This window comes from Huiozyma naganishii, chromosome 4, assembly GCF_000348985.1.
Source record: "Huiozyma naganishii CBS 8797 chromosome 4, complete genome".
NCBI lineage: Eukaryota > Fungi > Ascomycota > Saccharomycetes > Saccharomycetales > Saccharomycetaceae > Huiozyma > Huiozyma naganishii.
Genome location: NC_035925.1, coordinates 904,683 through 930,495, shown reverse-complemented (window position 1 = coordinate 930,495; position 25,813 = coordinate 904,683). Strand labels below are relative to the sequence as shown.

The following is a 25,813-nucleotide window of genomic DNA, read 5'->3' as shown; positions in this document are numbered from 1 at the left end:
TTATTTATTCCGTGGCCAATTTTGCTAAAACTGTTGTCAGTGCCGCCCCGAGAAACGAGCCTATTATTGCTCCTTGAAAGAACCCATCTTTTTCACTTCGGCCTTTACGCTTTTCTATCGATGTTTTATTAACAGCCTCCTTGGGTGCGTGTTTTTCGATTCTTAAACCGTGTCCTGTTGACAATTTTTTATTTGCACGGGTAGTTTTATCGAAATCAACTTGTTTACAGATTCTTCTCGCTGTCCTTTGTGATGCCTTGATTCTCCCGGGGGTCTCTAATATTTTAGCCTTTTCTGGATACTGTTCTGTATTGCGATCCTCCTCGTTGTATGGTTTATTTTCCTTATTATCCTCAGTTATAGTTTTCTTTGGATCTTCATTATCCTCAATTGATCTAGTCGGTGTATTTGGTGATTTCTCTCCGTTTTCGTGCATATCATTCTTCATCGCTCAGCTCATCGATTTCGTTTTTGGATATGGATGAACCCGATTTGCGAATAACAAAGTATATCTATATATATATATATATATATATGCATTTAGATTTAGCATTAACCGTTTGTTGCATTTTTCATTTTGTTTTCGAAGGATATTGGAGTTGTTTCAGATTAGTTTCATAGTCCACTGCACTTGGAAGATTGAATAATTTTGTCAACTGAAGGTAGTTGAGACAACGTTGGCCCCAACCACATCACATGACAATGCAGTCTGCCTTCTTTTTCTGTGTCGAGTTATCGCTCTTGATTTTGACTGTATGTTTGGTATGTTTCTTCACCGGTTGTTTAAACGGCTTACCTCTTTTAGAGGATCTAGTCTGTCGGTGTCCAGAGTCCTGTTCCCTTACCATTTGCCTGGCCATACGGCTATCCTCCTCGCTTTGGAGTTGTGCTGCAAAGGCCTCATCATTTTTCCTCTGCTGAAATTCCTCTCCAGTGTAAATTCCCTCTTCTGGTTGTTCCTCGCCAATTCCAGTGTCATTGCGCATCACTTTCAGTGGTGTTTCTATGAATTTGTCGTTACAAAAAACGTTGTCAGATCCTGAAATGGTGATTAGCGCCTCCCATACAATATCTTTATGTCTGCGGAAGCCCAGGTCTGTGACTAGTAAGTACAAAACTCCGTCGTGTTTGTACATCGTAGAGAAGTGGTCATTCCTGAACAGTACACAAAAGTCGTCATCTTTCAACGTCTTGTGCAACTTTCTCAACCCGTCCTCTGTGAGCTGTGTGGCACTACATTGAAGAAACTCCTTCAACATTGCCGACTCGGAGAGAAGCTCTGCATTGTCCCCATCAATCGGTATTGGTGTTATGTCTTTGGCGTGTTCGATATCGCAGGCTTTAGTCAGAAGATCTTGAGCCTCCTCGTATGAGTAATGTGAGAGTTTTTCGTCGCCATTATACACCCAGCCGTGAACCAGGGGTACGTTGTAAAGTTTAAACACTTTGCTGGTTTCTTGCGATGTTTTCGCAAAGGTCCCATCAAACCTTGGATTGACATTCAATCCTGTGTGAAGTTCCGGGAGTAAGAGCAGTAGTTGATCTATGCTGCCTCCGTCGTCGTCCTCATCATCATCATCATCATCATCATCATCGTCCCTTCCCTCTTCTTCCCCTGCTTCTTCTTCTTCTTCTTGTTTTATGTCTCCACTACTCTCGCCGCGTAAGTTGAAGCAGTTGTCAATAGAAATGTCAGCTAATACTGGCAGGATCTCTTGTAGTGGGACATTTTTCATCCCCTCCGCCAATTCAATTAGGGGTTTCGCTAGCTTTCTATGTTTAGGAGACAGAAGCAATACGTTAACGAGGGCGAGCAGAGCACATGGGCCGTTTTCGTTTTGCAATAGGATAGTGTGGTGTGACCTATCAAAGGTTACCACCTTGGTAGCAAACACAAGGTTTGACATCTGCAGGTATACTCTGTCTGTGATCAATAAGGGACCTCGTACTTGTTAATTTGCGAACTTCTCGACATTCCAAATTTCACCTTAAACTGAAAATAAAATATCGAGAAAGAGGAAGAAGAAGAAGATGTTGTGACACTTGGTGTGTTTTAAGAGAATGAGGAGAGGAATGGAATGGAGGTAGTCCATGTTTTGGGTGTTCTTGGCTCCTAGAAGCTCCTCTGGAAAAGGCGTGTTTTACAAAGTAGATAACATACAAAGAAAGCGACGATTCAATTCGTAAGATCTATTGAATTCAAGATGTGTCGGTCAGAAGAGAGAGGGAGAGACCGGTGCTGATAGAGATCGGTAACGAGTTGGCAGATTTTGAAAAGAGGTGAGAAATTGGTAGAGGACCAGTCTCCGGAGAAAAAGGCAAGTGGTTATCCTTCCATTATTATTTTTGCAGTTTGGCTAGACTATCCAGGAGGCTTTGTACGTTATTGCCAGACTGAGGTGGTGGTTGCTGTTGTTGCTGCTGTTGTTGCTGCTGTTGTTGTTGTGGTTGTTGTTGTGGTTGGTGAGGTACAGAAAGATGAGCACGTTGGTTTTCTGGGGAACCGTATCCAGTAGTGTCGTACTGCGATTGCTGTGGAGGATGCGACTGTGGGTTTTGCATCATCCCCATTAGCTGCTGCTGAGGGTTTGGTACCTGCTGCTGTTGAACGGCAGATAACAAGCTGGTAACTACATTAGGTGGTAAGTTTTGGATGGCAGCAAGTAACTGTTGCTGGTTCATCTGTGCCGGGTTCCCTCCAAGGGCGGCGGAGAGTTGTGGTTGAAGGCCCTGTTGCTGTTGCTGCTGTGGAGGTGGTGGAGGAGAAGTTTGATACCTGCTGTAGGCTTGATTCATTTGACCCATTGGAGCCTGCTGAGGCTGGCCCTGTGGAGGCATTTGTTGGTCGTACCCCCCGTAGCCTTGGTTCATTGGTGGCGCGCCGTACCCCTGCTGTGGTGGTGGTGGATATCCCTGGTATCCGGCCATGTAGCCCTGTTGTTGAGACCCCATTTGTGGAGGTGGCGGTCCCATGTTGGCGCCGTACCCCCCGTAGAAGCGGGTGTCCTGTTGTGGTGGAGGAGGCTGGTGGTGTGGCACTGGGGCGTTACTTTGCATGTAACCATTGTACATTTGGGATCCTACGGGCATAATCGAGCTGCTTCTGTTGGCGCCTCTTATGTTCTTCAAGTTGTTGAAGATGGCGACTGAGTCCTGGCAGGAGACGCTCACGTATTCATCAAATTTGGTTTCCCCACGGGCGCCCTCGTAAAACGTTTGAACGTCCACGTTGTGAGTTTTGTTGATGAAGATGACCCCCCATACGCCGTCGTAGGCGGCGTCGTTGACCAACTTTCTCAGTTCCATTCTTGGCTTCAAGAAAATCATGTCTGTTTCCAGCCCGGTGCCGTTCTTGATACTGTTGAAGACTTCTGTGGCGAAGGTTCTGTCCGCGGTTCTTTTGACGTAGATAATACAGTTGGGGGTTCTCTTCTTGCCCCTCTTGTGGCTGTTATCATTGTAGATATCGGAGGCGTCCTCGTCCTCGCCGTGGAAGGGCCGTTTGGAGGTGGAGATGAACGTTGTGCTGCTGTTTGTGCCATGGTCACCGTGGTCAAACTGTGGTCTGCTGTTGGAACTAGATACCTCCAGGATCAGTTTCTTGCTGAAGTTAGTCTCACCGGACTCGTGTTTAATGGCCTCTTGGACACTATGCGGGTTATCGTACTGGATGAAACCAAAGGCGTTCTTTATATTGATTTGTAGGATGTGTCCGTAGGGGCAGAATATTCTGAAAAGGTCCTCCTTGGCAACATTTTTCAGGGGCAAGTTACCGATGAACAGTCTCGACTTTGGTGGGATGCTATGCATCTCAGTGATTTTATTTTCACCACGCAGGTAAGCCGAGTAAAGTTCTCTCTCTCTTTTATTCATGGGCATATCCAAGTTCGGTCTTTCGTATTTGAACGAGCCCGTAGCGGCCGCGGGTGTTGCTGAAGCTTTTTTCTTCGTCGCCGTGTTGGTCTGAGGTGGCCCCGTTCTGCCCGAAGCAGCATCGGCGATGTCGTTGCTGACGCCGGGCATGGTTGTGTCTGGGTTTGAGTTGATGAAATTCATGATCGCAGTAAGTCTATCCTCCTTGGGCAGGTTTTTAAACTCTTCATTATTGAGCATGTCGCTATCCAGGATGTATTTCATCTGTTTCTGCAATAGGTTAAAGTCGATATTGGCGGTGTCTATGTCCTCTTCGGATTCTTGGTCGTCAGACTCCTCCTCCTCCTCTGCCGATTCTTCGTCTTTGTTTTCTTGTTCTTTCTCCTCGTCTTCGGACTCCTGTTCTGAGCCAGAGGCGTCAGAACCTGAACTTTCCAAATGTACATCCTGTTCATTAGCACCAGACTGCTCGTCCCCATCCGAGCCAGCCTCTTCAGCCACATCATCGTTCTTCTTCTCCTCTTTAGTTTCATCCTCGTACAGGTCGTCAAACTCGCTGGACTCGTCCGCGTTTTCATCAGCATCAGCGGCTGCTTCGACCGGCTCTTCGATATTCTCCTCTACAGTCTCTTCAGTAGCTGGTTCCTCGACAGGGGCCGCTTCCACGGGGGTCTCCTCCACGTGGTCGACCTGCTGTGTCTCGACCGTGGCATCCAGTTGCTCCTCGTCGCTCGGAGGCGGAGACGAATCGTTCTCTATACGCTGTGACATGTGTGCGCGGGGTCCCTTGCGTGCGCCTTCACCCCCGTCTCTGGGGCATCGCAAGCAACTGTGGGAAGACGCTCTCTTTTAAGAACAGAAAACTTTTCCAAAGAGTCTTGTAGAAAAGAGGCAAAGACGGGTAACTTTCGCTGTTTTGCACCGGTGCACCGCAGCATGGGGCCGTGTTTGGTGGGCAGCTGGCCGTGTTTTGGCGTGGTACAGGGTGCGGCAGGGACCACGGGTTCAGGTGAGTTGACGGTTGCACTTTGTATAGTTGATTGTGCTTGCGTCCCACTCTTCGAGACCTTTTGTATTTATTGTTTGGTGCTAAAACACCATAAAGGGAAAGAATATTTGGCGTCACAAAATGTAAACTCAGTTTTATGTCACAGTCTAGAAGCAAACACTAACTTATGTTGCTAAACTACGTTTGACACTACGCTGTTAGGACCAGAGAAGACTGGGATTGAATAAGACGTGTAAGGACAGTTTGGTATGATTATTCACGCCGTATTTGGAGTTATAAATATTATGTCAACTGTTCTTCGTAGTCTAAGTAGTATTAGTTCCTCGTTGTTGCCGTCCAAAAATCAAGTACGGGCTTAAAAGATGTCGGTGCAGATACCTTGCAGTTTGTAAATGTTCGAGATAACGGGCCATTTGTATTTTTCGAGGGCTCCCCTCACATATCGGACTTATAACATTTCACAGTACTGTATTTCACAAAACCATGAGCCGTATCTTATTCTGTCACAACCCCCTCCCCCCTTCGGCTACTTCATTACAAAGTAGAGACAGGACAGACTTCTTCTACCTACCATTACACAATCCAATGCTCTGCATCCTTCAAGTTCCCACACTTTAACAAAAGAAATTTAGGCTGTTATTACACGGCTAAGACACTAAGTAAGATAGCTCATTCAGAGGAGCCACTACGTAGCTCCACCCCCCCACAATACCAAGCCACCTTATATGTGGAGACGTGCCATGTTACAACGCCCCCTGAATCAAAGCGTGGAGGGTCCTGCGTTCACAGCTATCAGGGCCCGTCTGCAGCAGAGTATCCCAGACGCGACGCATCTGCAATTATACAACGATTCCTTCAAGCACGCCGGTCACGGTGGGAACCTGGATGCGCGGGACAGTAACGAGTCGCACATCCGCGTGGAGGTCACTGCACAGCGATTCTCCGGTATGAAGACGTTGCAAAGACACAGGTTTATCCTCCGCGAGATCAAAGACGAGATGGACAAGTACAAGATTCACGCCATACAGATGGTGACCAAGACGCCAGAAGAGGCAGAACGGGCCACGTAAGCCATTTTGTTTTGAATTTCGGTACGCTTACACCTTACATACGACTCGCCCTGTTTGACGCACTTATATACAAATCATATACCACCTGTTGGGTTTGACACGTACACTCACGCACACGTGCACTCCCTCCTCTCTTACTCCTTTAGGAACTTCTCGTACTGTTCCAAAGTGTACAATCCATCGATGGCCGCTTTGCTCTTCTCGAGCTCGTACTCAAACTGAACCATCCAGCCCTTCCCGAGTGGGTCCTCGTTGATCAGTTGCGGGGACTCCTCCAAGGCGGTGTTCACCTCCTTCACAGTGCCGGCCAACGGCATGTACACCTCAGAGGCCGATTTCACAGACTCAACAGACCCCACAGATTCCTCAACCTCGACTTCCCGGCCTGTTTCGGGCAATTCCACGTATGTCGCGTCTCCCAAAGCGTCCGCGGCGTACTTGGTGATCCCCAAAAACGCGGTACCGTCCTCATGCAAGGACACCCACTCGTGGTCCTTCGTGTACTTCACCTGTGAGGGACCGCTGTTGCTGTATTTGAAGGGCAATTCCAACTTGTTCAAGCTGTTCGTCGACTGTGCCCTTAGGAACAGCCGTGGGATCGTCGCCGATTGGCGAAGAAGTACTCTACCTGTGCTTAGCATCTTGCAAGGTCACTCTACCGATATCTGGTGATCATTCTGCTCCCTTGGAGAGTGACTCGTTATCGCAACCGTCGGTGCATCGCTGTTTTATAGCGATCGATTTTGCGATAGCAGCAGTCTGACTCTGGTTCTTGGAGACCAGAGTCAGGAGAAGGCGAGACGCAGTTCCGCAGCGCAAGTGACCCTGTGGTCAAGCGATGCGCAGTACCTGCGGACGAGCATTCGGGGCAATTGATGGAACAGGGCAACATCAACCCTCTCACTCTCGTATTAATCGGTTTAGTATTATATACTATTAAGATATGTCTGGACAAGTGCATGTAGTGCACAATAATTCCAAAGAGTCTACTTGTAGTACTTTTCGAGTAATGCGCGGCACTGTTCCTTGAGCGTCGCGTCCTCCTCCATCACTTGGTTCAACAGGTCCTTGATCATGGTCTTGACTGGGTTCCTGAACATGATCAAGAACTTTAACGTTTGTAGCCCGAGAGCGCTCCTACCAGGGTCCAAGAGAATCGGTTTTATGCGCTCTATGTGCTTCTCCGAGAGCTGTGGCAGCTCACTCATCAGCCTGATAAAAATCCTCCTGTGCTTATTCTCTAGGAAGGGGATCAGCTCATCCAACAACCGTAACGACCATTCTTCGTACCGCGGTTCTGTCTCTGCAAACAGTTTATCCGCAAACCACTCCTCGTTCATCCACTCAACCATCACAGCAGCCTTCCCGTTGAAGTCCTGCAGCAACCACTGCAACAGTTCGGCCCGGATCTTGTCGCTTATCGGCCTGCTGCTGCGGGTACCCCTCGTCGCCAGTCGAATCAGGATATGGTACCAGGACTCGGCGTTGTTCCAATGCAGCAGCCGGACCTGTTCAAGCGGGCTCTCAGTCTCTAACTTCTGCTGCTGCAAGACCAGCACTGGTGCATCCTCGCTGTCTCGGACTTTGATGATCTTGCTAATAATCTTTTCTGTCACCTTTAGCTTTGCCTCGTCGTCCATGGGTTTCGGGGTAAACGTGATCGGCGTGTCGTAAGGAACCGTTTCCTTCACGTCGTCCACTGCGTCCTCCGTGTCCGAGATGTCCCTCGATGGTTCCGTCTTGATGATTTTGGACCGAGGAGCTGTCGTGTCTGCCGTGTCATCATCTGCGGATTCGTTTTTCCTCTTTTTATTGCCACCCTCAGCGGTCACATCGTTGCCACTAGATTTGTTCAACAACTGTGTGTAGCGAGATGCGACAACTGATAGAGCCGTGATCAGCCTCTTCGTATCCGCCCTGTACATTGCCTCTGTCGTTAGTTTGACTAGCACGTCTCTTGGTAACTGCGACAGATCTTGCTCCGAATGTTCGCTATTCATCAACGAGTATACAGCACTGTAAGAGCTATTTAATGCAACTGCCGAGGTGTTCAGGAACACCGTCGACGATTTCGCTCTAGTGTACGCTTGTAACCGTGTCAATCTCTGTTTGGTCTCTGCCTCTTTCTCCTGTTGTCTCTGTAGCTGTCTCCTCTTAGCGAGCTTCCTCCTTTGCTCGACGCACCTGGCCCTTTGTTCGTCGGAGATCTTATTTTGCGCGCTCTCGTGGTCAAACGCGAGCACACCTTTGCTTTTGGTCTCTTCGCCGATCCCATGGAGAACCTGTGCAATCTTCGCAAGTTTGTTGTAGTACTGCGTCGACTGTTTGATGAGGTTGTTTTTGATCCCAAAGTTGGCAAAGTTCTTGTAGCAGCGTTCGACGAACCTTTTGGCGAGCTTGTAGTGTGGCACGGACACTCCGTCCAATTGGAACTTCGCGTCCACGTTAAATTTCAGGACGCCGTTTAACACTCTGTTGGTGGTCTGCGGTCTGAATTTGATGACAGACGCGAGGCAGTTCAGCAGCCCCATAAACAGCGGGGACACCATCATGGGCTCCTCGATCAGATACGAAAGCATCAAGTCGAGTAACTGTTTTGCCTCTGTCTCGAGTTTCTGCTTGTTTGTGATGATCGGGTGGTCGTCGGGGACAGCGCCCAGATGAATCTGGTACTGCGGGGGCACCTTCGCCCTGTCGTCTTTCTCGAGCGCAAGTATCGTTTGCGTGATGGTCACCTGCGCAAAGAACTTGACGAGGGCAAGCTTCTCGCCGATTCCGTTGCCGTCCTGCGACAAGTCTGTGGTACCTGTGACGTCGCGCCACCTACCCACAGCCCACCTCTTGCAGTCACACATACTCTCCCATAGGGACTCCTGCGATGTCTTTGCGACGAAGTCAAACAAGAACGGGTACATCTTACTCAGCGTGAGTAGCACATGCCCTGGTACAGTGTCCCTGAGTTGCACTACCGCCCGCACGTACTGCGATGCAATCAGCGGTTTCTCATGCTCGCTCACCGCGCTGTGGTTTAGCGTCTCCACGAGCGCATCGCAGAATACCCGCGCAACAGCAACACTGCGTACCTTCTCTTCGTCACCGTCACCGTCGCCGTCGCCCAACGCAGCCCTCTTCGTCCGCTCCAGCACGGCGGGCAACGCCTCCTGCGGATTCCCCCCGATCACCGCCTGCTCGACCTCTCCCGCCAATTCTTCCGCAGTCAACGCCAACTGGCCCGCAGAACTGCTCATACCTTCAGATATCCACAGTACCCTGTCTCCAGAGCCCTTCCCAACAGCAGAAACAGCAACATCAGTAACGGTAAAAGCGTCCTCTTCTTTGAACAAATTTTAATATCGAATATTTTGTTCGATGTTGAAGCGACTCACTGACACGCACACAGCAGAAGTGGTTGTTCACAGTCGGTTCTAAACGTCCAGAGACCGTTTCTGCTGCGAGGATAGAGGTAGAGATTGTGATTCGGGTTCAGGGATTGGTTCTCATTCTTTTCGGTCGGGGATCAATGGCTGTTCAGAGACGAAACTTCGTGGCGTTGGATGCGTTCTCGAAGACGGAGGAGGAGGCGCGGGTCCGGACGAGCGGTGGTGGTCTGATCTCGCTGCTGTGTGTTGTGTCTGCTGTGGTGCTGCTGTGGCGTGAGTGGGCACAGTTTCGGGCCGTAACGACGGACCCAATGCTCGTTATCGATAGGGACCACGAGTTGCCGCTAAAACTGACGCTGGATATCACTTTCCCAGCGATGCCCTGTGCGTTGCTAGGGCTAGACATCATGGATGAGTCCGGGAACGTACAATTGGACGTGCTGTTTGACCAGTTTACGAAAACGCGCGTAGATGTCAATGGGAACATGGTCGGCGGGTCCGCGAGTGAGCCGTACAAACCGAACTCGCTTAGTGGGAAGCGCGCTGGGGCAAAGGATCTGCAAATGGACGCGGACTACTGTGGGTCCTGTTATGGGTCGAAGAACCAGGAGAACAACGCGGAACTCCCCCCCGAGCAACGCATCTGCTGCCAGACGTGTGATGACGTGCATGATGCGTACTTGGAGGCCGGTTGGGCATTCTTTGACGGTGCAAACATTGAACAATGTGAGTCTGAAGGGTACGTTAAGCGCATCCAAGAGCAACTTCATGAAGGTTGTAATGTGAAGGGCACTGCGCTCCTGAACAGGATCCAGGGGAACCTTCATTTTGCCCCCGGGAAACCTTATCAGCAGTTGGCCGCAGGGATGCCCGGACAAGGGCTGGGTCACTACCACGACGTGTCCCTGTACGAGCGGAACCGACACATGAACCTGAACCACGTCATCAACGAGTTTCGGTTCGGCGAGGACCCGCAGTCCGAGATTGTCGCGCAAAAGATCCAACGGTCTGCACCGCTCGAGGACACGGTCGCATCCTTGGAGAACCCACACTACTACATCTTCAACTACTACACGAATGTCGTGCCCACACGGTACGAGTTCCTTGGTGCTTCAAAACCCTTGGACACGGCACAGTACAGTGCGACGTACCACGACAGACCCATCATGGGCGGGCGGGACGCAGACCACCCAACGACGCTGCACGGACGCGGCGGGACCCCGGGTGTCTACTTCAACCTCGAGTTCTCCCCGCTCAAGATCATCAACCGCGAGAGAAGGCCGCAACAGTGGTCCACGCTCCTGTTGAACTGGATCACCACCATCGGGGGCATCCTCGCCGTCGGGACTGTCACAGATAAAGTTGTCTACAAGGCGCAGCGGTCCATCGGTGCCAAGAAACAGCTCTGATCAGAGCAGCATGGCACACTGCGTAAGGGGGGCGGGCACTGCATGCCCCGCCGTTAAGGCATTGGTTACATACTCGATTATATAACAACGCGTACAATAAACGTGAACTGCAGCGATATTTAAACAAATTTGCGTCGAAGATCATCGGTTGCTGGCTGGTATTGGGGTGGCCACACAGACGCACACACGCACGATTCACCTTCACGGTACACAATGCGTCCCGGTACGCTGCCTTCGAGGAAGAACACGGCCACGAGTCTCGGGTCGATGCCGCTTGGGTCCCCCGGTGCTGTCATGAATGCGGCGGTGACTATGCACGACTCGCTGTACTACAGGTGTCTCAACGTGAGGAGACGGCTGGAGAAAGTGGCACAATTGCAGCCGTACTTGAACCTCGCATACGCCTCGAGCGAATTGCTTTCGGAGAAACAGTCGTTGCTTCTCTCTCAGCAGCAACAGCAGTTACAACGCCAACAACAACAACAACAGCAGGGCGAGACCGCCCAAAACCATCATCACAGTGTTATATCTACCTCGTCGAGACAGTACAGGGATTCACACAACTCATTGAGGGACGAGTACTCGTTTATGGACGGAATCACGTACACGAACAGCGTTTCGAACCCTGCATCGTCTGCTGGTGGGTCCGCAAGTGGGGAAGTGGACACGCTGCTCACGTTTGCGATGGGGATTTTGCCCCTGACGGTGGACTGTGACCCGGTGACGCAGCTTTCACAGTTGTTCAGGCAGGGGTCGCCCCTGTGTGTGCTGTTCAACGCGGTGCGGCCGCAGTTCAAGATCCCCGTGGTCTCGAGCGACGACTTGAAAGTGTGCAAGAAGTCTATTTACGACTTCATCCTGAGCGTCAAGAAGCACCTTGCCCTGAGGGATGAGGACCTGTTCACGATCTCGGACGTGTTCCACAACTCGACAAACAACTTAATGAAAGTCGTCGATGTTGTCTCGACGATCATGGACCTAGCACCGGAAATGTTCCCCTCCAGAAAGCAGATGGAACAAGAGATCGAACTGGAGTTGCAGAACAGTGCTACAAGGGACGATTACGGCAAAGTCATCAAGGAGTTCGTCATAACCGAGAGAAAGTACGTCCACGACTTAGAGACTTTGAACACATACAAGACCCAGCTGCTCGAAAACAACATCATCACCTCGGAAGAGCTGTACATGCTCTTCCCGAACCTGACAGAGGCAATAGATTTCCAGAGAAGGTTCCTCGTGTCCTTGGAGATCAACGCGTTGGTTGACCCATCCAGACAACGTATTGGCGCCCTCTTCATGCATTGTAAATCATTCTTCAAACTTTACGAACCGTGGTCCATTGGACAGAACGCAGCTATCGACTTCCTGACGGGTACACTGGAGAAAATCCCAGACCTCAATTTTGTCATCAACAATAAGCTAGAACTGCAATCGTTTCTGTACAAACCCGTGCAGAGACTGTGCAGGTACCCGTTGCTCCTCAAGGAGCTATCAGGAGCTCGAACCAACGGGGACGCCACAAGTACCAAGGAACTCGATGGCGCCCTTGACGTATCGAGAAATATCGCCAAGAGTATCAACGAGAATCAACGTCGTACGGAAAACCACCAAGTGGTCAAACAACTCTATGGCCGTGTCAACAATTGGAAAGGCTACCGAATCGCCAAATTCGGCGAGCTGCTATATTTTGACAAAGTGTTCATCTCCACGAGTGGGTCCAGCGAACCAGAACGTGAGTTCGAGGTATACCTGTTTGAAAAGATTATCATTCTTTTCTCCCAAGTCGTCGCGAAGAAGTCCTCGTCGTTAATGCTGAAGAAGAAAAACACGGCACCTTCCAGTTCCTCACTGACGCTAAATTTAAACTCGTCCGCGACGTCCAGCTTCCATCACAGTAGTCCTGGTAACGGTCTAAGTCTCTCGCATACAAACTCTTTGCCCTCGCTATCCGCATCAGGTGGGATCACCAACGAACCAAAGCTCGATCTTCGAGGAAGAATCATGATTATGAACTTGAACCAAATAAACGCTGTCGGACCGCGATCGCTCAATATAACGTGGGAGTCCGTCAAGGAACAGGGAAACTTCTTGCTCAAGTTTAAGAACGAGGAGACGAGGGACAATTGGAGCTCGTGTTTGCAGACGCTGGTGAGGAAGATGAAGAGTGCGTCCTACAGGTCGACGGCCAGTGACAATTCATTCCTGTCGTCTTCTGGACCCTCGACTACAAGTTCTACTCCAACGAGGACCCCCACTTCAGCGTCACAGCCGGATAATAGTCATACGAGTCTCAATTCCTTCGGGAACAGCGCGATGAAGCATCTGTCGGACATGCTTCCGAAGCAGAGGAAGCGTGTATCCAACCTGGACAGTGCGCCCGACTTGCGTTCTGTGTCGGAGAACTATAAGCATTCCATCCCTGAGTCTTCGATCATGATGAGGATATCGTTCAATCAAGCATTCTACACGATTCTGGTGGAGTTGTCGGCGCCGATGTCCTCCGTGACAGAGCTGGTGAGAAAGAAGTTGTACCCGGTTGGGAATTTCACCAAGATCAAATACCAGGATGAGGACGGGGATTACGTGATGTTATCTTCGGACGAGGATTGGCTAGTAGCGAAAGACATGTTGAAGGAGAACGACGAGAGGGTGCTGAACATCCTGGCGTATTAGTTGGTGGATGAATGCACTTTATAAGGTAAGAAGGGCGGACGATTGGGGGGAGGGTATAAAAAGTAGCAAGCGGTACGAAATATAATAACCATAGAATAAATATACAAACATGCAATATGTACAAGAGTTTGTGAGCGAGGGGACTGCTCTGTCAAAAGTACTTATCCCAAATTGGTTTAGTGAATTGACGGAATCTGTCCCTAGCGTTCGTTAGGTTGTCCAGCCCGGGTCTAACGTCTACTGAGAAAGTAGGCATCCCAGTGACTGGATCGTCTGGTCCCCCGTAAAAATCGAGCACGTACCGTATCTGTCTGTACCCGGGGTGATCTGCCGTGTGAACGTGAGGGTCCTTCCTCAGGACGACCCAGTCGTGTCTGTCGAAGGGCAATTCTCTTTGGAAATACGAGGGGGCCAAGTAGCTAAGGTAGTAGTGCATTCTTGCCCTTGGTGAGAGTTGCCCTGGTTTCCCAATGAACCTCAGAAGTTTTGGCGTCTCTTTACTTACGTCTGTGTAATCGTGCTCCCACCTCAGTATTTCATTCCAACAACTCTCGTTGAGGAAGTTATGAACAGCCACCATTGCCTCGACTGCATCCTCGGGTATCTCCTCCCCCGTGTTCGGGTCGATCTTGCCCTTTCTGATCATTGCGTTGTACATCTGCTGAGGGGAAGGGTACTCCCATTTTTTCTCTGGGTCCGATCCCTTCGGAATAGTCGATACGGTTCTGTCTGTCGGCAAGGCAAGTTTCTGAGCCGGGTCTCTCTCCGTTGGAGATATATCTGGGAGGTGGTTGAACGGGTTCAGAGCACCACCTCCGTTTTGAGCATCTTTCCCATCGTCACGGGCCATCACTGGGCAAAGCGATATATTGGCCGTCGCCGTCGCCGTCGCCGTCCCCGCACCAGCACCAGCACCAACTTCCCTCGAATCTGCCCAAAACCAGCCCATTAGCCCTCCTGGATCCTTCTATATCTGCACCTTATGCGACGACCCCCCCTCCCCCATCTTAACCGCACACCAACGCACCCCCAGCAGCCGTCTCTTCCTTCAGAGAACGCCAAACCTCCCAACCGCAGCCCTCCTCGGAAAGGGGAACAAGCCCTAAAAGCAGAAAACGGACCAGCCCGCCAAGCCCTAATGTCACACCACACGGCACCACCTAACACCCACACACCCGGCACCCACTAATGCACGCCCGCGACGCACTTCCCTTTTGGGCCGCGCTGGAAGAGATTCGTGTTCTGCATCTGGCGGGTTCCTCTTCTCTGCCGTCCAGCTTTTAGTGGAAGCCGCAGCGCCAGACAGAGAGAGAGAGAGAGAGCAGAGAGTCCTGTCTACCGGCAAGACGTTCGCGGGACATCACCGGAAGATTGATGTTCTGGAAGACTGATGTTCTTACAGCGTGGGACACACGCCGACTCTCAGGCGTGTTGCAGCGCGCTTTGCCTCGCTCGTTTTCCTATAAATATGTACCAGTTTTTTGGTCTCGTTCCGTCTGCATTTTTGCTTTCTTCTATTGCCGGTCGCATCTTGCTTGTTTTGGTTCTTCGGTTCTTGCTCTTCTTACTCCTCTCACCGACCCGTCCACAAAACCCACCACACTAACTACACAATGCAATCCAGACTACAAAGATTGACTACCCTAGAGGTCACTGCCGGCCACGAATTGAGAAGAACCGCCATCATCGGTACCATTGGTCCAAAGACCAACAACGCCGAGGTTCTTGTGAACTTGAGAAAGGCTGGTTTGAACATCGTCAGAATGAACTTCTCGCACGGTTCCTACGAGTACCACCAGTCTGTCATTGACAACGCCAGAAAGTCTGAGGAGTTGTACCCAGGCAGACCATTGGCCATCGCCTTGGACACCAAGGGTCCAGAAATCAGAACCGGTACCACCACCAACGACGTCGACTACCCAATCCCTCCAAACCACGAGATGATCTTCTCCACCGACGAGAAGTACGCCAAGTGCTCCGACGACAAGGTCATGTTCGTCGACTACGCCAACATCACCAAGGTCATCTCCAAGGGCAAGATCATCTACGTCGACGACGGTGTGTTGTCCTTCGAGGTTCTAGAGGTCGTTGACGACAAGACTTTGAAGGTCAAGTCCATGAACGCCGGTAAGATCTGCTCCCACAAGGGTGTCAACCTGCCAGGTACCGATGTCGACCTGCCAGCTTTGTCCGAGAAGGACAAGGCCGACTTGAGATTCGGTGTCAAGAACGGTGTCCACATGGTCTTCGCCTCCTTCATCAGAACCGCCCAGGATGTCTTGACCATCAGAGAAGTCCTAGGTGAGGACGGTAAGGACATCAAGATCATCGTCAAGATTGAGAACCAGCAAGGTGTCAACAACTTCGACGAGATCTTGGCTGTCACTGACGGTGTCATGGTTGCCAGAGGTGACTTGGGTATTGAGATCCCAGCGCCAGAGGTCCTAGCTGTGCAGAAGAAGTTGATTGCCAAGTCCAACTTGGCCGGTAAGCCAGTTGTCTGTGCCACCCAGATGTTGGAGTCCATGACTTTCAACCCAAGACCAACCAGAGCCGAGGTCTCTGATGTCGGTAACGCCATCCTGGACGGTGCTGACTGTGTCATGTTGTCCGGTGAGACCGCCAAGGGTAACTACCCAATCAACGCTGTCACCACCATGGCTGACACTGCTTTGATTGCCGAGCAAGCCATTGCGTACTTGCCAAACTACGATGACATGAGAAACTGTACTCCAAAGCCAACCTCTACCACCGAGACCGTTGCTGCCTCCGCTGTCGCTGCTGTCTTTGAGCAGTCCGCCAAGGCCATCATTGTCTTGTCTACCTCCGGTACCACGCCAAGATTGTTGTCGAAGTACAGACCAAACTGTCCAATCATCTTGGTCACCAGAAACCCAAGAGCCGCGAGATTCTCCCACTTGTACAGAGGTGTCTTCCCATTCGTCTACGACGGCGAGCACAACTCCGACTGGACCCTAGACGTCGAGAGCAGAATCCTGTTCGGTATTGAGCAGGCCAAGGAGATGGGTATTTTGAAGAAGGGCGACACTTACGTCTCCGTCCAAGGTTTCAAGGGTGGTGTCGGTCACTCCAACACTCTACAAGTCTCTACTGTCGCCTAAACTCTGGGCGACGAAGCTGACGCATGAAGTAGTATAGAATGTGTGTGGTACCACACACATAAACATTATATAACTGTTTTTTTCTCTCTTTATACAAACAAGCAAAAAGGAAAGGCACGCTGTGCAATGATGAAACGGTACGAGTCTGCGAGGACAGACTGCCCCCCCCCCCGGGCACAATCGAGCTAACGCCGACGCCCCCCCCACCCCCCCCACAGGGCACTGCGAAGGTACACATTCTAGTGCCGCAAATTCACACAGACTGTCACCCGAGTGTTTGAAATCCCGCGGAGAGCGAGAGAGAGAAATGTGCATTCTGCTGGCTATCGCCGGAGAATGGTCCCAGACGCGCCCGACGTCCCAAAGCGGGAAGCGGGAACAGGTACGCCGAGGTGCCGTTCCGGTTTTCCGGGGCTTCTCTGCGGCAGGGAAGAAACCAGAGACGCAAAGGGAAACCAGACACCGGGGCGGGGCGCGTTGCCTGCGGAGATTCTTTCCGGAACAGGCACGGGGACGGGACAGAAGCCGTCGCGCGGCTTTTTCTGCGTTTGGGCGTCGTACAGCGCTCTGTGCCCCGGGACATGCGGCCAGGGCTGCCCCGGAGTACGGGGCAGCATGCGATGGAATGCAGTGACGCTGGTGGAGGGCGACACTTGACCCATAGATGAAATGTTGAGACCATTCCCCATGCACAGTGTAGAGAACACGCCGTTTGAGCCCAGTGAATGACAGGCTCTTGGAAGCAGCTTTTCTGGCTACTCCCGCGCCTCGCTCAACGGAACAATGCGTGCGCAAGCAGCAACTGTGTGTGTCTCGAATTCGTTCGTGCACACATCTCGTTCCATTGTCTTGCCTGTTCCTGGGTTCCTTCCGACACCATTCTTGGTGATATTGAGGAAATATGCAGTGCGAAAGTAACCTGAAGTAAGCAACGTACCTTTTTGTTTCCACTGCTTCCCAGTTCCAGACGGGTCCCTCCCCCCCCCCCTTCCCTGCTGGGTTACAGTTCTTTTTCTTTAGTTATAAATAGGTGGGGTTTTCGAACGGTTTCCCAGGTCCGGATCTCGGTTCATTCGACACTCCTATTTTCACACACACACACACACTCTCTTGTGTAGTTTACCAATCGCCTATTCCCTCGACTTTGGGACAATGATATTGACAGGATTCAAACCTCAGAACGAGATTGACCTCGGGTACGCGGGCATCCAGCTAAGAAACGACGAGAACATGCCCAACCACATGTGTTTCGAACAGCTCGACGCATTCGCTCCCTCCACGGCAACCTCCTCCTCAGGGGAGCATTCCCCACTCACGGACACTCTGTTCCACGATCAGCCACTGGACACGCCAAGCTCGCTCATCACTACCCCTACGCAGGACCAGATCTTTATATCGAACAACCCTCTGTTCACGTCGCCCACAGACCAGCGAGGGGACACCACCAGCACAAAGGGGCCTCGCATAAAGCGCGAGGACTCGGATGATGTGCGCCTGCAGACCCCCAAAGTAACGCCCACGGCAAAGACGAGAACGAGAGCCTCATCCAACGCGTCCTCTCCGTCCGCAAAGTCGAGAAAGAGACTGACAAAACATCAAAAGGAGGCACACAACAAAATAGAGAAACGGTACAGGATCAACATCAACACTAGGATAGCCAAGCTGCAGCAGATCATTCCGTGGGTCGCAGCGGACGACACAGCGTTCGAAGTGAGCGACACGGTGAAGAAGTCGGACACTCCGGGCACAAAGTTGAACAAGTCAATAATATTAGAAAAGGCCGTCGACTACATACTGTACTTGCAAAACAACGAAAACTTGTACGAGTTGGAAGTACAAAGATTGAGAAGTGAGCTAGATCTAATGAAAAACGTAAGGACAACACAAGAATTCGGAGACAACGTCCCCCCACTACACCAACTACCAACTGGACTGTGAACCGGGATGGGGAAAGGGGGGGGGAGAACACAGTATCGAGAAACCTTTTATTTGACTCTCGAACAAACTATACCCACATATATACATCTATGTATGTACGAGTCATACGTACCGCGTTGTCTCCCGCAGTATTGACAACTGCCTTCATTCTTTTATAAAATTTCATTTAACTATGTTTGATTCTATGACTCTCTGCCGCTAAAGAAGAGAAGCTGATGTTCCAACAAAACATTTAGTTTGTGCTAGCCTACTACAAACAGAGACACGGGTAGGAAGAGAAAAAATGCACGACAAGTCCCTACGGGCTCTCCCAGCTCCTCCACTCTCCACATACGTATGTAGACGTAAAGGGTTTATTTCTTCAAAATTGTGACTACATCCTCGTCCTCCAATGTGTGGCCCAAGCCAACGTACTGGGGCTGATGTTTCACACTCGTACCGTACACCAATGCATTTCTGAAATCATCGACCAACGATTTGTGGATCTGGTTACAGAAGTCTCTCACGTTACACCGGTCCGACCGTAGCACTACCGGGTCTGTGAAGTCAGGGAGACGGCCCTTCGGTTTCGTATACACACGCACAAGGTTCAGACGATCCCACATAACTTGCAGCAGCTCGTCCAGATTCCACTCTTGGCCCGAAGAGATGGGCACCGCGTTTGGAATTCTGTACAACAGTTCCAACTCTTCGAGCGACAGCGAATCGATCTTGTTTAGCACGTAGATGGCAGGCATGTATCTTCTCGAGGGACCCTCAAGCACATCGATCAAGTCGTCGACGGTAGCGTCACACCTGAAAGCAATTTCCGCACTGTTGATACGGTACTCGCTCATGACAGCACGGATCCCATCAGAACTCAAATGTGTCAGTGGCACAGTGTTAGTGATGGAGATACCACCTTTCTCCTTCTTCTTGATAAGGATATCGGGAGGCTGCTTGTTCAATCTGATACCAACACCTTCCAATTCCTTCTCTATAATCTGCTTATGGGACAGCGGTTTGTTCACGTCGAGCACTATAAACAGCAGGTTACAAGTTCTCGCAACGGCAATGACTTGCTTACCACGACCTCTACCGTCCTTCGCACCATCGATGATACCGGGCAAATCCAGCATTTGGATCCTCGCACCTTTGTACCGGATAGTACCAGGAACGGTCACCAGCGTAGTAAACTCGTACTCGGCCACCTCCGACTCTGTACCGGTTAACTTAGATAAAAGCGTCGACTTACCAACGGAGGGGAACCCAACAAACCCAACACTGGCAACACCCGTTCTCGCAACGTCAAACCCAGTCCCACCACCACCACCACCGGAACTAGCCGCAACCAGGAGCTCCCTTCTCAACTTGGCAAGCTTCGCCTTCAGCTGGCCCAGATGGAACTCTGTGTTCTTGTTCTTCTGCGTCCTCGCCATCTCCTCCTCCACATTCTTAATTTTCTCCACAGTAGTCGACATCTCTTACCTTCACGTACCTATATCTCAATTTATTGCAGCTCCACTATCGTTTTTACCTTGCTACCTCTTCTATCGACGCGTGCCCGAGAGACAGCACCATCACCAACTACTATTCAATATAGCATCGAAACTCGGTATTGCCGATGACATTGAAAATTTTTTTACTATTTTTTTTGGGTTCTGCGAAACAGAATTAATTGCAGAGGACGGCTGTCAACGAGTCCTCGTTGCTAACTTGTATCGTGTACTGTTTCGATAGATATATAAATGATACACTTATGAAGTTATAATGTACAGAAAGTAAGTGGTAGGTGGTCAATTGGGCGACTTTTTAATCGTTTTTCTTCTTTTCTTGTTGTCTTTATGATTATGCGGCCTCAGTGGCAGCTGGGACTTTGGCTAAAATGTCGAATGAACCAGTACCAACATTGTTCAGTTTACCCACTACGATACGCGCCGAGGGACTGTCCAAGTTTTCACGTTCGTGGTCTAGAACGGCCTTTGTCAGGAATTGACACGTAGTTTCGTAGGACATCTTCATCAAAGAGGACGTGGATGTCTCCATACCTTGTCTGTTGAAAGCCAGATACGTACCTTGTCTGGTCATCATATCTGCGATCAGGTCTAAATGACGGAACGAGACGGAGATGGCGTACCGCCCAAACACATTGCTGATTTCGTTCACAATGGTGTTTCTAGCAGCCTCAACACCGTAAACCTTCAACACAGCAGATACATCGTTGGAGGTGATACCGTCCACGTCGATGAAGTCCTCTTGATCCCACATCGCCTGGAAGTTAACACCTTCGGTTACTAAAACCCGCTTGCCGTTTTCCGGCTCTGGGTGGACACAACGGTCGATGTGTGGTACTTGGTTGATGATGGATTTCCGACAGATGTCCTCCACGATGTTAACCATCAGCAATTTCTCAGTGTCAACGGATAGTTCAACTTTGAATTCACACCATTTACCTTCAGCATCGTCGAAGTTGTACTTCGTGATGTACCTGTGCGCTGCGATGACACCGGATTGACGGTCACGTTGGGTATTGGTCATGTTCTTGTTCGCTTCATCAATGGCGCTTCTAAAATCGTTATCCATGTCGATGTCCTTCTCCTCATGTTCAGACTCACTTGATTGCGACTCCATATCAGAGTTTAATTCTTCCTCGTCAGAAGACTTCTCTGCTTGTCTCATAGTCTCAATTTCATCAGCATCTGGTTCCTCGTAAGACACAGATTGCTTCGTTTTCTTATGGTATTCCTCCTCATCGTTATCCTCTTCAGACTTCTTCGATGACGCAGGTGCAACCTCCTGTATTACAGGCACTGCAACACCAACATCAGGACCACCCAGTTTCTTCTGTTTTCTGACTTCCTTGATAATGGCAGCCTCCAATGAATGCAAGAAATTAGTGTGAATCACCTCTTGTAATTCCTCCTTAGAGACATCGTACTCTTCACTGTATTCCTTCTCGTCGAAAAACTTGACATTAACCACATATGCACGAGATGCAGAATGCGATTTACCAGAAGTACCAGAAGTTTCAGTAACGGTAACTTTATCAATGACTTCTGACAGCAAAACTTTAGAGATGGATTTCGAGAAAGTGTCTGCCTGTTGATCAGAGACATCATCCAAGATAGGCAACGTCATTTGTGGGGTCTTGATCGCTGCAGAAGCGGTCATAATAATTTCTCTCATACGTGGGATACCCAGGGTAACGTTAGCAGCACCGTGCCCGGCAAAATGGAAAGTATTCAACGTCATTTGAGTAGATGGCTCACCCACCGATTGGGACGCAATAATACCAACAGCTTCACCAGGGTTGATTAGAGAACGCATGTACTTCAATTGCATCAAGGCTCTGAATTTCTTCTCACTGATATCGTCGTTATGCTTGAACAGCTTGGAGTTTTTATCTATGAAAGTTTCTAACTTATCTTGAAACTTTTCAGACACCGACCCCAAGTATTTCGCTGGGTTATACTTGGCCAATACAGGATCGTACTTTGGACTCTGCTTGTAATGGGCCTCCTTGGCATGCTTCTTTCTATATTTCAAACTCTTCTTGGAGTATTTCAATGCACTTTCAACATCCAAGTGCTCAATCAAGGCAGATGGATTGTACTTCTTCAACAAAGCATCGTAGTTCTCCAGACAGAAATCGAACTTTGTCATGTGAGACTCTTTGGTAACATCCACAGCGTCACCACCGTATAAAAATTGGATCAAAGTACCATCACCGTCTCTAACAGAGTTATCGTATGAGACATGGACACCTTCCAGTTGTTTGGTTAGACAACGCTGTAAGTAACCAGATCTAGACGTCTTGACAGCGGTATCAATCAAACCTTCACGACCGGCCATACAATGAAAGTAGTATTCCTGTGGTTTGATACCGGAGTAAAACCGACCCTTGACGTAACCACCTGCCATGGCATCAGTTTCGTAAGGTTTGAAGGAGGGCAAAGTTTTACCACTGACCATGACGGGCACTCTTCTACCTTCCAAAGCTTGCTGACCAAGTAGACACATAATTTGAGAGACATTGACGTTGGAACCCTTGGCACCAGAAAGAGCCATAGCTTGCATAGAGTTGTAAGGGAACTTCTTCATAGTACCGTCTGGAACACAAGTGGAGACAACCTTGGAGGTAATAGCGTTGACCTTCGAAGAGGTAACAGCATCTAGAATACCAGACTTATTGTTGTCACGTAAAACTTCTTGGAGACGTTTTAGAAGTTCTGGATCATCCGCTGTCGTATCCTTCTCCAGATTGGTAACTTCAGCGGCAGCTTCACGACCTGTGTCAACAGAGGTTTTCAAGATATCCTTTCTCCATTTGTTACCCTCAGCGGTCAAACGTAGATCATCCATACCACAAGTGAAGGCAGTTGCCATAATATAGTTGGTAAACAATCTACCAAGGACGGAGAGTACTTTAGCAGCAATGTCGGGCCCATAGACTTCGTGCAAAGAATGGACGATACCGTACTTAGAGGCACCGTATTGGTTTTTATCCAAGATACCGCAAAGCAGTTCCCCGTTCTTGAAAAGAACTTCGTTTTCTTCTGAGCTCTTCCCCCAGTATTCGTTCTTGATTTTGTTGTTAGATTTTAGATTGATACCTGGCATGTCAGCTGGAGTCACGTTGAGCAAAACAGTGGTGATAATTTGTTTACCGGTCCACAATGGGACTGGCTTCCATACTGCTGGTGGAACAGTCACCAGTTTAGGTCTGGTGGCATGGCCGTCCTCTGGGCGGATACAACCATAGATGTACTGTTGGTATTGTTCCCTGGTGAAGAACGAATCCTTGCTGGTTAACCAGACACCAGCAGAAATATGATCCTGAATCAAACCTCTCACTGGAGAACCCGACGTTGGAGTCAAATACTGAGAATCTGTGTTCGCCAAATTGAAGGCTTCTGCTCTTGCGTTTTCATTTTGTGGGAAATGCATGTTCATTTCGTCACCGTCAAAATCGGCATTATACGCACCTGTGTTTGCGTAGTGGAGACGCAAAGTTTTTTCACCGGGCAAGACTCTCACTTTGTGACCCATCATGGAGGCCTTGTGCAGTGTTGGCTGACGGTTCATGATGACAATATCTCTGTTTTTGATGTGACGGTACACCTTTTTGTTCAAAGTGTGCGTTGCACCACCCACGTACGAAGGAGTCATCAGTTGGTTGGCCAATGCCTTACGTTGTTCCAAGGTCATACCGATCAGCGAGACAAGGGACCCGTCCTCATTCTGGATCTGCAAAGCACCTGGCCATTTGTCTGGACCGTTGATGACGGCTTGACGTAGCTCGGCAATGTTGTAGGAGGTGACTGGTTCTGGGTATGTCAGCTTTGTAGCGAAAACAGGTGGAACACCGATCTCATTGGTTTCGATGTTGGGATCTGGCGAGATGACAGAACGGGCCGCGTAGTTAACACGCTTCCCCATCATGTGCTTTCTGAACAAACCTTCCTTTTTTTCTAGAGCCTGCTTGACACCTGGGACTGGGACGTTACCACCTGTGGAACCTTGCGCCTTTGTCGAGTCGATGAATGCGTTGACATCGTTTTGAATGGTGACAAACCCGTTCATGAGTCTGCTGAAGATGATTCTGCGGTCATCTACGGAAACTTTGTCCTTTTGCAATTTAGACATTTCGTCGTTCAAATCTCTGATGAGCAACGCAGTCGTGAGAATCTTGGACAACAGTTGGTTCTGGCTGTTTTCGTGAATCTCTTCGCCCATCTTGGAGGGCAGTCTGAACCTTGTTGGGGGCACGACAATGACGTCTGTGAAGAAGATGTTTGCCGAGACATATCTCTTTGCAAGGTTTGGCCTCGCATGAAACACGTACTGCAAAACCTCTTGTTCAGACTTGAAGACGGATGTTAGGATATTCCTCACTTCGGTGGACAAAATGTAGGTGGACCCTGTCTTTGGCTTAGTAGCTGGGTTTCTGCCAATATTGAACTCCGGTTCGTCGCTCTCCGCGGATCCCCCGTTTGCAAGCTCTTTGGCCTGTTTCTTCTTCTTAATCATATCCTCACGGATAAACCCCTTAACCCTGTTGTTGGTCAGCTGTTTCTCCGGCAGCGCAGTCTCGAAGATCTTGGTAAATCCGTCCTTTCTGAATTTGGGGGAAAACATCCCACAGTTGTCACACTTTGGTCTTGCGAGCAATCTCTTGTGGAAGTCGTGTACAAGTTTCTTCCGTTCAGCGCTGACAGTCGCGGTGAAAGTACCCTTGTGTGTGGTCTTCCCCTCAGAAATCGCCTTTGCAATAGCAAGATCGACAAACTCGACTCTAAGTACTTTCAGTTTCTGCGCGTAGTCAGCCATGACGTCCGCAGAAACCTTTTTCGATTGGCCAGTCGCAGAACCGTCGAGCTCGTTGTCCTCCTCCGCTTCTTCGTCGTTGTTCCCGGGGGCCATTGCTGCGGAGACACCGTCGACTTTCAACTCGTCGAGCTTGTACGCCTCGTCGATGAGCCCGTGTTGCAGTAGCCGCAGTTTCATAGCGAACGCGTGCACCTCGAGAGCCTTAAGTCTAAACCTGTAGCAGAAGAGACACGAGCTCCGTAAGTATATGTACAACTGGTTGAAGAAGAGCGGGTTGTAGCAGGGCACTGGGAGTTCTATGTGTCCGAGATGCCCCGGACAAAACTTCTCGTCGAGACCACAGCTGGCGCACATATTCCGCAAGAATGCACCCAGCGCCAGGTCATACAGCCCGCCTGAGATTGGGTGGCCCAGGTTGTCGAGCACGGTCGGGTTCGTGATCTGCTTCACCGAGAGGGCACGGACCTCCTTTGCCGAAAAGACGTCGAAGTCCACAGAACTGATCCGCGACCCAACGGGTTTCGAGATATCCATTCTGGTCTCAGTGATTGGCACAGATAATTGAGGAGGAAAAGACTGACCCGTGTGTGATAACTGCCTCGGTAGCCTTACTTGCCCTCTTGACCGGTGTCTGTAGAGAAGATATCTCGATGCGATGAGTTTAAAATAAAAATTTTCTTTAATATTGAAAAATTTTTCAGTCGCAGAAAAACCGCTGTGGTGTGTGGGGTTTGCAGTTTGTGTCGCTTAAGCGGCCTGCTGTTAACGGGTCGTGGTTGGTAGTTCTGGGCAGCGTTGATGGTCCACGACGCTTTGATGAACACCGTGATGGGGTCAATTGAGGTCCGAGGAGGTGCCCGCAGTCGCTCTTTCTTCGATCAGTGGGAAGAACTTTCCTCCACGCGGGATATGACCGTGCGATGAGAAGGTCGCACCGTGTGAAGTGATCACATATTGTTAGTAAATCTTAGTTATAGAGGGTGCTGGCTGCCACTGCAATTGAAACTGCGACTTGGTCTGGTGATCGTAA

At 49.9% G+C, this 25,813-nt stretch overlaps 13 protein-coding genes across 13 annotated transcripts; 5 read left to right on the top strand and 8 right to left on the bottom strand.

The window, feature by feature from the left end:
* Positions 1-4: 4 nt before the first annotated feature.
* Positions 5-436, bottom strand: PRM3 (pheromone-regulated protein PRM3; the record flags this gene model as incomplete). Its single annotated transcript, XM_022607949.1, has 1 exon — positions 5-436. The coding sequence occupies one exon, from the start codon at positions 434-436 to the stop codon at positions 5-7; it is 432 nt and encodes a 143-aa protein (XP_022464494.1).
* Positions 437-692: 256 nt separating this feature from the next.
* MIY2 (ubiquitinyl hydrolase 1) lies at positions 693-1,907 on the bottom strand (the record flags this gene model as incomplete). The annotated part of the gene is made up of 1 exon (XM_022607948.1): positions 693-1,907. One exon carries the CDS (start codon positions 1,905-1,907, stop codon positions 693-695), a length of 1,215 nt encoding a protein of 404 aa, XP_022464493.1.
* A 433-nt stretch (positions 1,908-2,340) lies between these two features.
* Positions 2,341-4,644, bottom strand: NAB3 (Nab3p; the record flags this gene model as incomplete). Its single annotated transcript, XM_022607947.1, has 1 exon — positions 2,341-4,644. One exon carries the CDS (start codon positions 4,642-4,644, stop codon positions 2,341-2,343), a length of 2,304 nt encoding a protein of 767 aa, XP_022464492.1.
* A 963-nt stretch (positions 4,645-5,607) lies between these two features.
* BOL1 (Bol1p) lies at positions 5,608-5,952 on the top strand (the record flags this gene model as incomplete). Its single annotated transcript, XM_022607946.1, has 1 exon — positions 5,608-5,952. The coding sequence occupies one exon, from the start codon at positions 5,608-5,610 to the stop codon at positions 5,950-5,952; it is 345 nt and encodes a 114-aa protein (XP_022464491.1).
* A 134-nt stretch (positions 5,953-6,086) lies between these two features.
* On the bottom strand, positions 6,087-6,593 carry GCV3 (glycine decarboxylase subunit H; the record flags this gene model as incomplete). Its single annotated transcript, XM_022607945.1, has 1 exon — positions 6,087-6,593. The coding sequence occupies one exon, from the start codon at positions 6,591-6,593 to the stop codon at positions 6,087-6,089; it is 507 nt and encodes a 168-aa protein (XP_022464490.1).
* Positions 6,594-6,938: 345 nt separating this feature from the next.
* PTA1 (RNA-processing protein PTA1) lies at positions 6,939-9,200 on the bottom strand (the record flags this gene model as incomplete). The annotated part of the gene is made up of 1 exon (XM_022607944.1): positions 6,939-9,200. One exon carries the CDS (start codon positions 9,198-9,200, stop codon positions 6,939-6,941), a length of 2,262 nt encoding a protein of 753 aa, XP_022464489.1.
* A 272-nt stretch (positions 9,201-9,472) lies between these two features.
* Positions 9,473-10,741, top strand: ERV46 (retrograde cargo receptor ERV46; the record flags this gene model as incomplete). Its single annotated transcript, XM_022607943.1, has 1 exon — positions 9,473-10,741. One exon carries the CDS (start codon positions 9,473-9,475, stop codon positions 10,739-10,741), a length of 1,269 nt encoding a protein of 422 aa, XP_022464488.1.
* A 213-nt stretch (positions 10,742-10,954) lies between these two features.
* Positions 10,955-13,414, top strand: CDC24 (Rho family guanine nucleotide exchange factor CDC24; the record flags this gene model as incomplete). Its single annotated transcript, XM_022607942.1, has 1 exon — positions 10,955-13,414. One exon carries the CDS (start codon positions 10,955-10,957, stop codon positions 13,412-13,414), a length of 2,460 nt encoding a protein of 819 aa, XP_022464487.1.
* A 151-nt stretch (positions 13,415-13,565) lies between these two features.
* On the bottom strand, positions 13,566-14,363 carry CYC3 (holocytochrome c synthase CYC3; the record flags this gene model as incomplete). Its single annotated transcript, XM_022607940.1, has 1 exon — positions 13,566-14,363. One exon carries the CDS (start codon positions 14,361-14,363, stop codon positions 13,566-13,568), a length of 798 nt encoding a protein of 265 aa, XP_022464486.1.
* Positions 14,364-15,027: 664 nt separating this feature from the next.
* Positions 15,028-16,536, top strand: CDC19 (pyruvate kinase CDC19; the record flags this gene model as incomplete). Its single annotated transcript, XM_022607939.1, has 1 exon — positions 15,028-16,536. The coding sequence occupies one exon, from the start codon at positions 15,028-15,030 to the stop codon at positions 16,534-16,536; it is 1,509 nt and encodes a 502-aa protein (XP_022464485.1).
* Positions 16,537-17,688: 1,152 nt separating this feature from the next.
* On the top strand, positions 17,689-18,474 carry KNAG0D04990 (basic helix-loop-helix domain-containing protein; the record flags this gene model as incomplete). The annotated part of the gene is made up of 1 exon (XM_022607938.1): positions 17,689-18,474. The coding sequence occupies one exon, from the start codon at positions 17,689-17,691 to the stop codon at positions 18,472-18,474; it is 786 nt and encodes a 261-aa protein (XP_022464484.1).
* A 353-nt stretch (positions 18,475-18,827) lies between these two features.
* RBG1 (GTP-binding protein RBG1) lies at positions 18,828-19,934 on the bottom strand (the record flags this gene model as incomplete). The annotated part of the gene is made up of 1 exon (XM_022607937.1): positions 18,828-19,934. One exon carries the CDS (start codon positions 19,932-19,934, stop codon positions 18,828-18,830), a length of 1,107 nt encoding a protein of 368 aa, XP_022464483.1.
* A 367-nt stretch (positions 19,935-20,301) lies between these two features.
* Positions 20,302-25,317, bottom strand: RPA190 (DNA-directed RNA polymerase I core subunit RPA190; the record flags this gene model as incomplete). The annotated part of the gene is made up of 1 exon (XM_022607936.1): positions 20,302-25,317. One exon carries the CDS (start codon positions 25,315-25,317, stop codon positions 20,302-20,304), a length of 5,016 nt encoding a protein of 1,671 aa, XP_022464482.1.
* Positions 25,318-25,813: the final 496 nt, after the last annotated feature.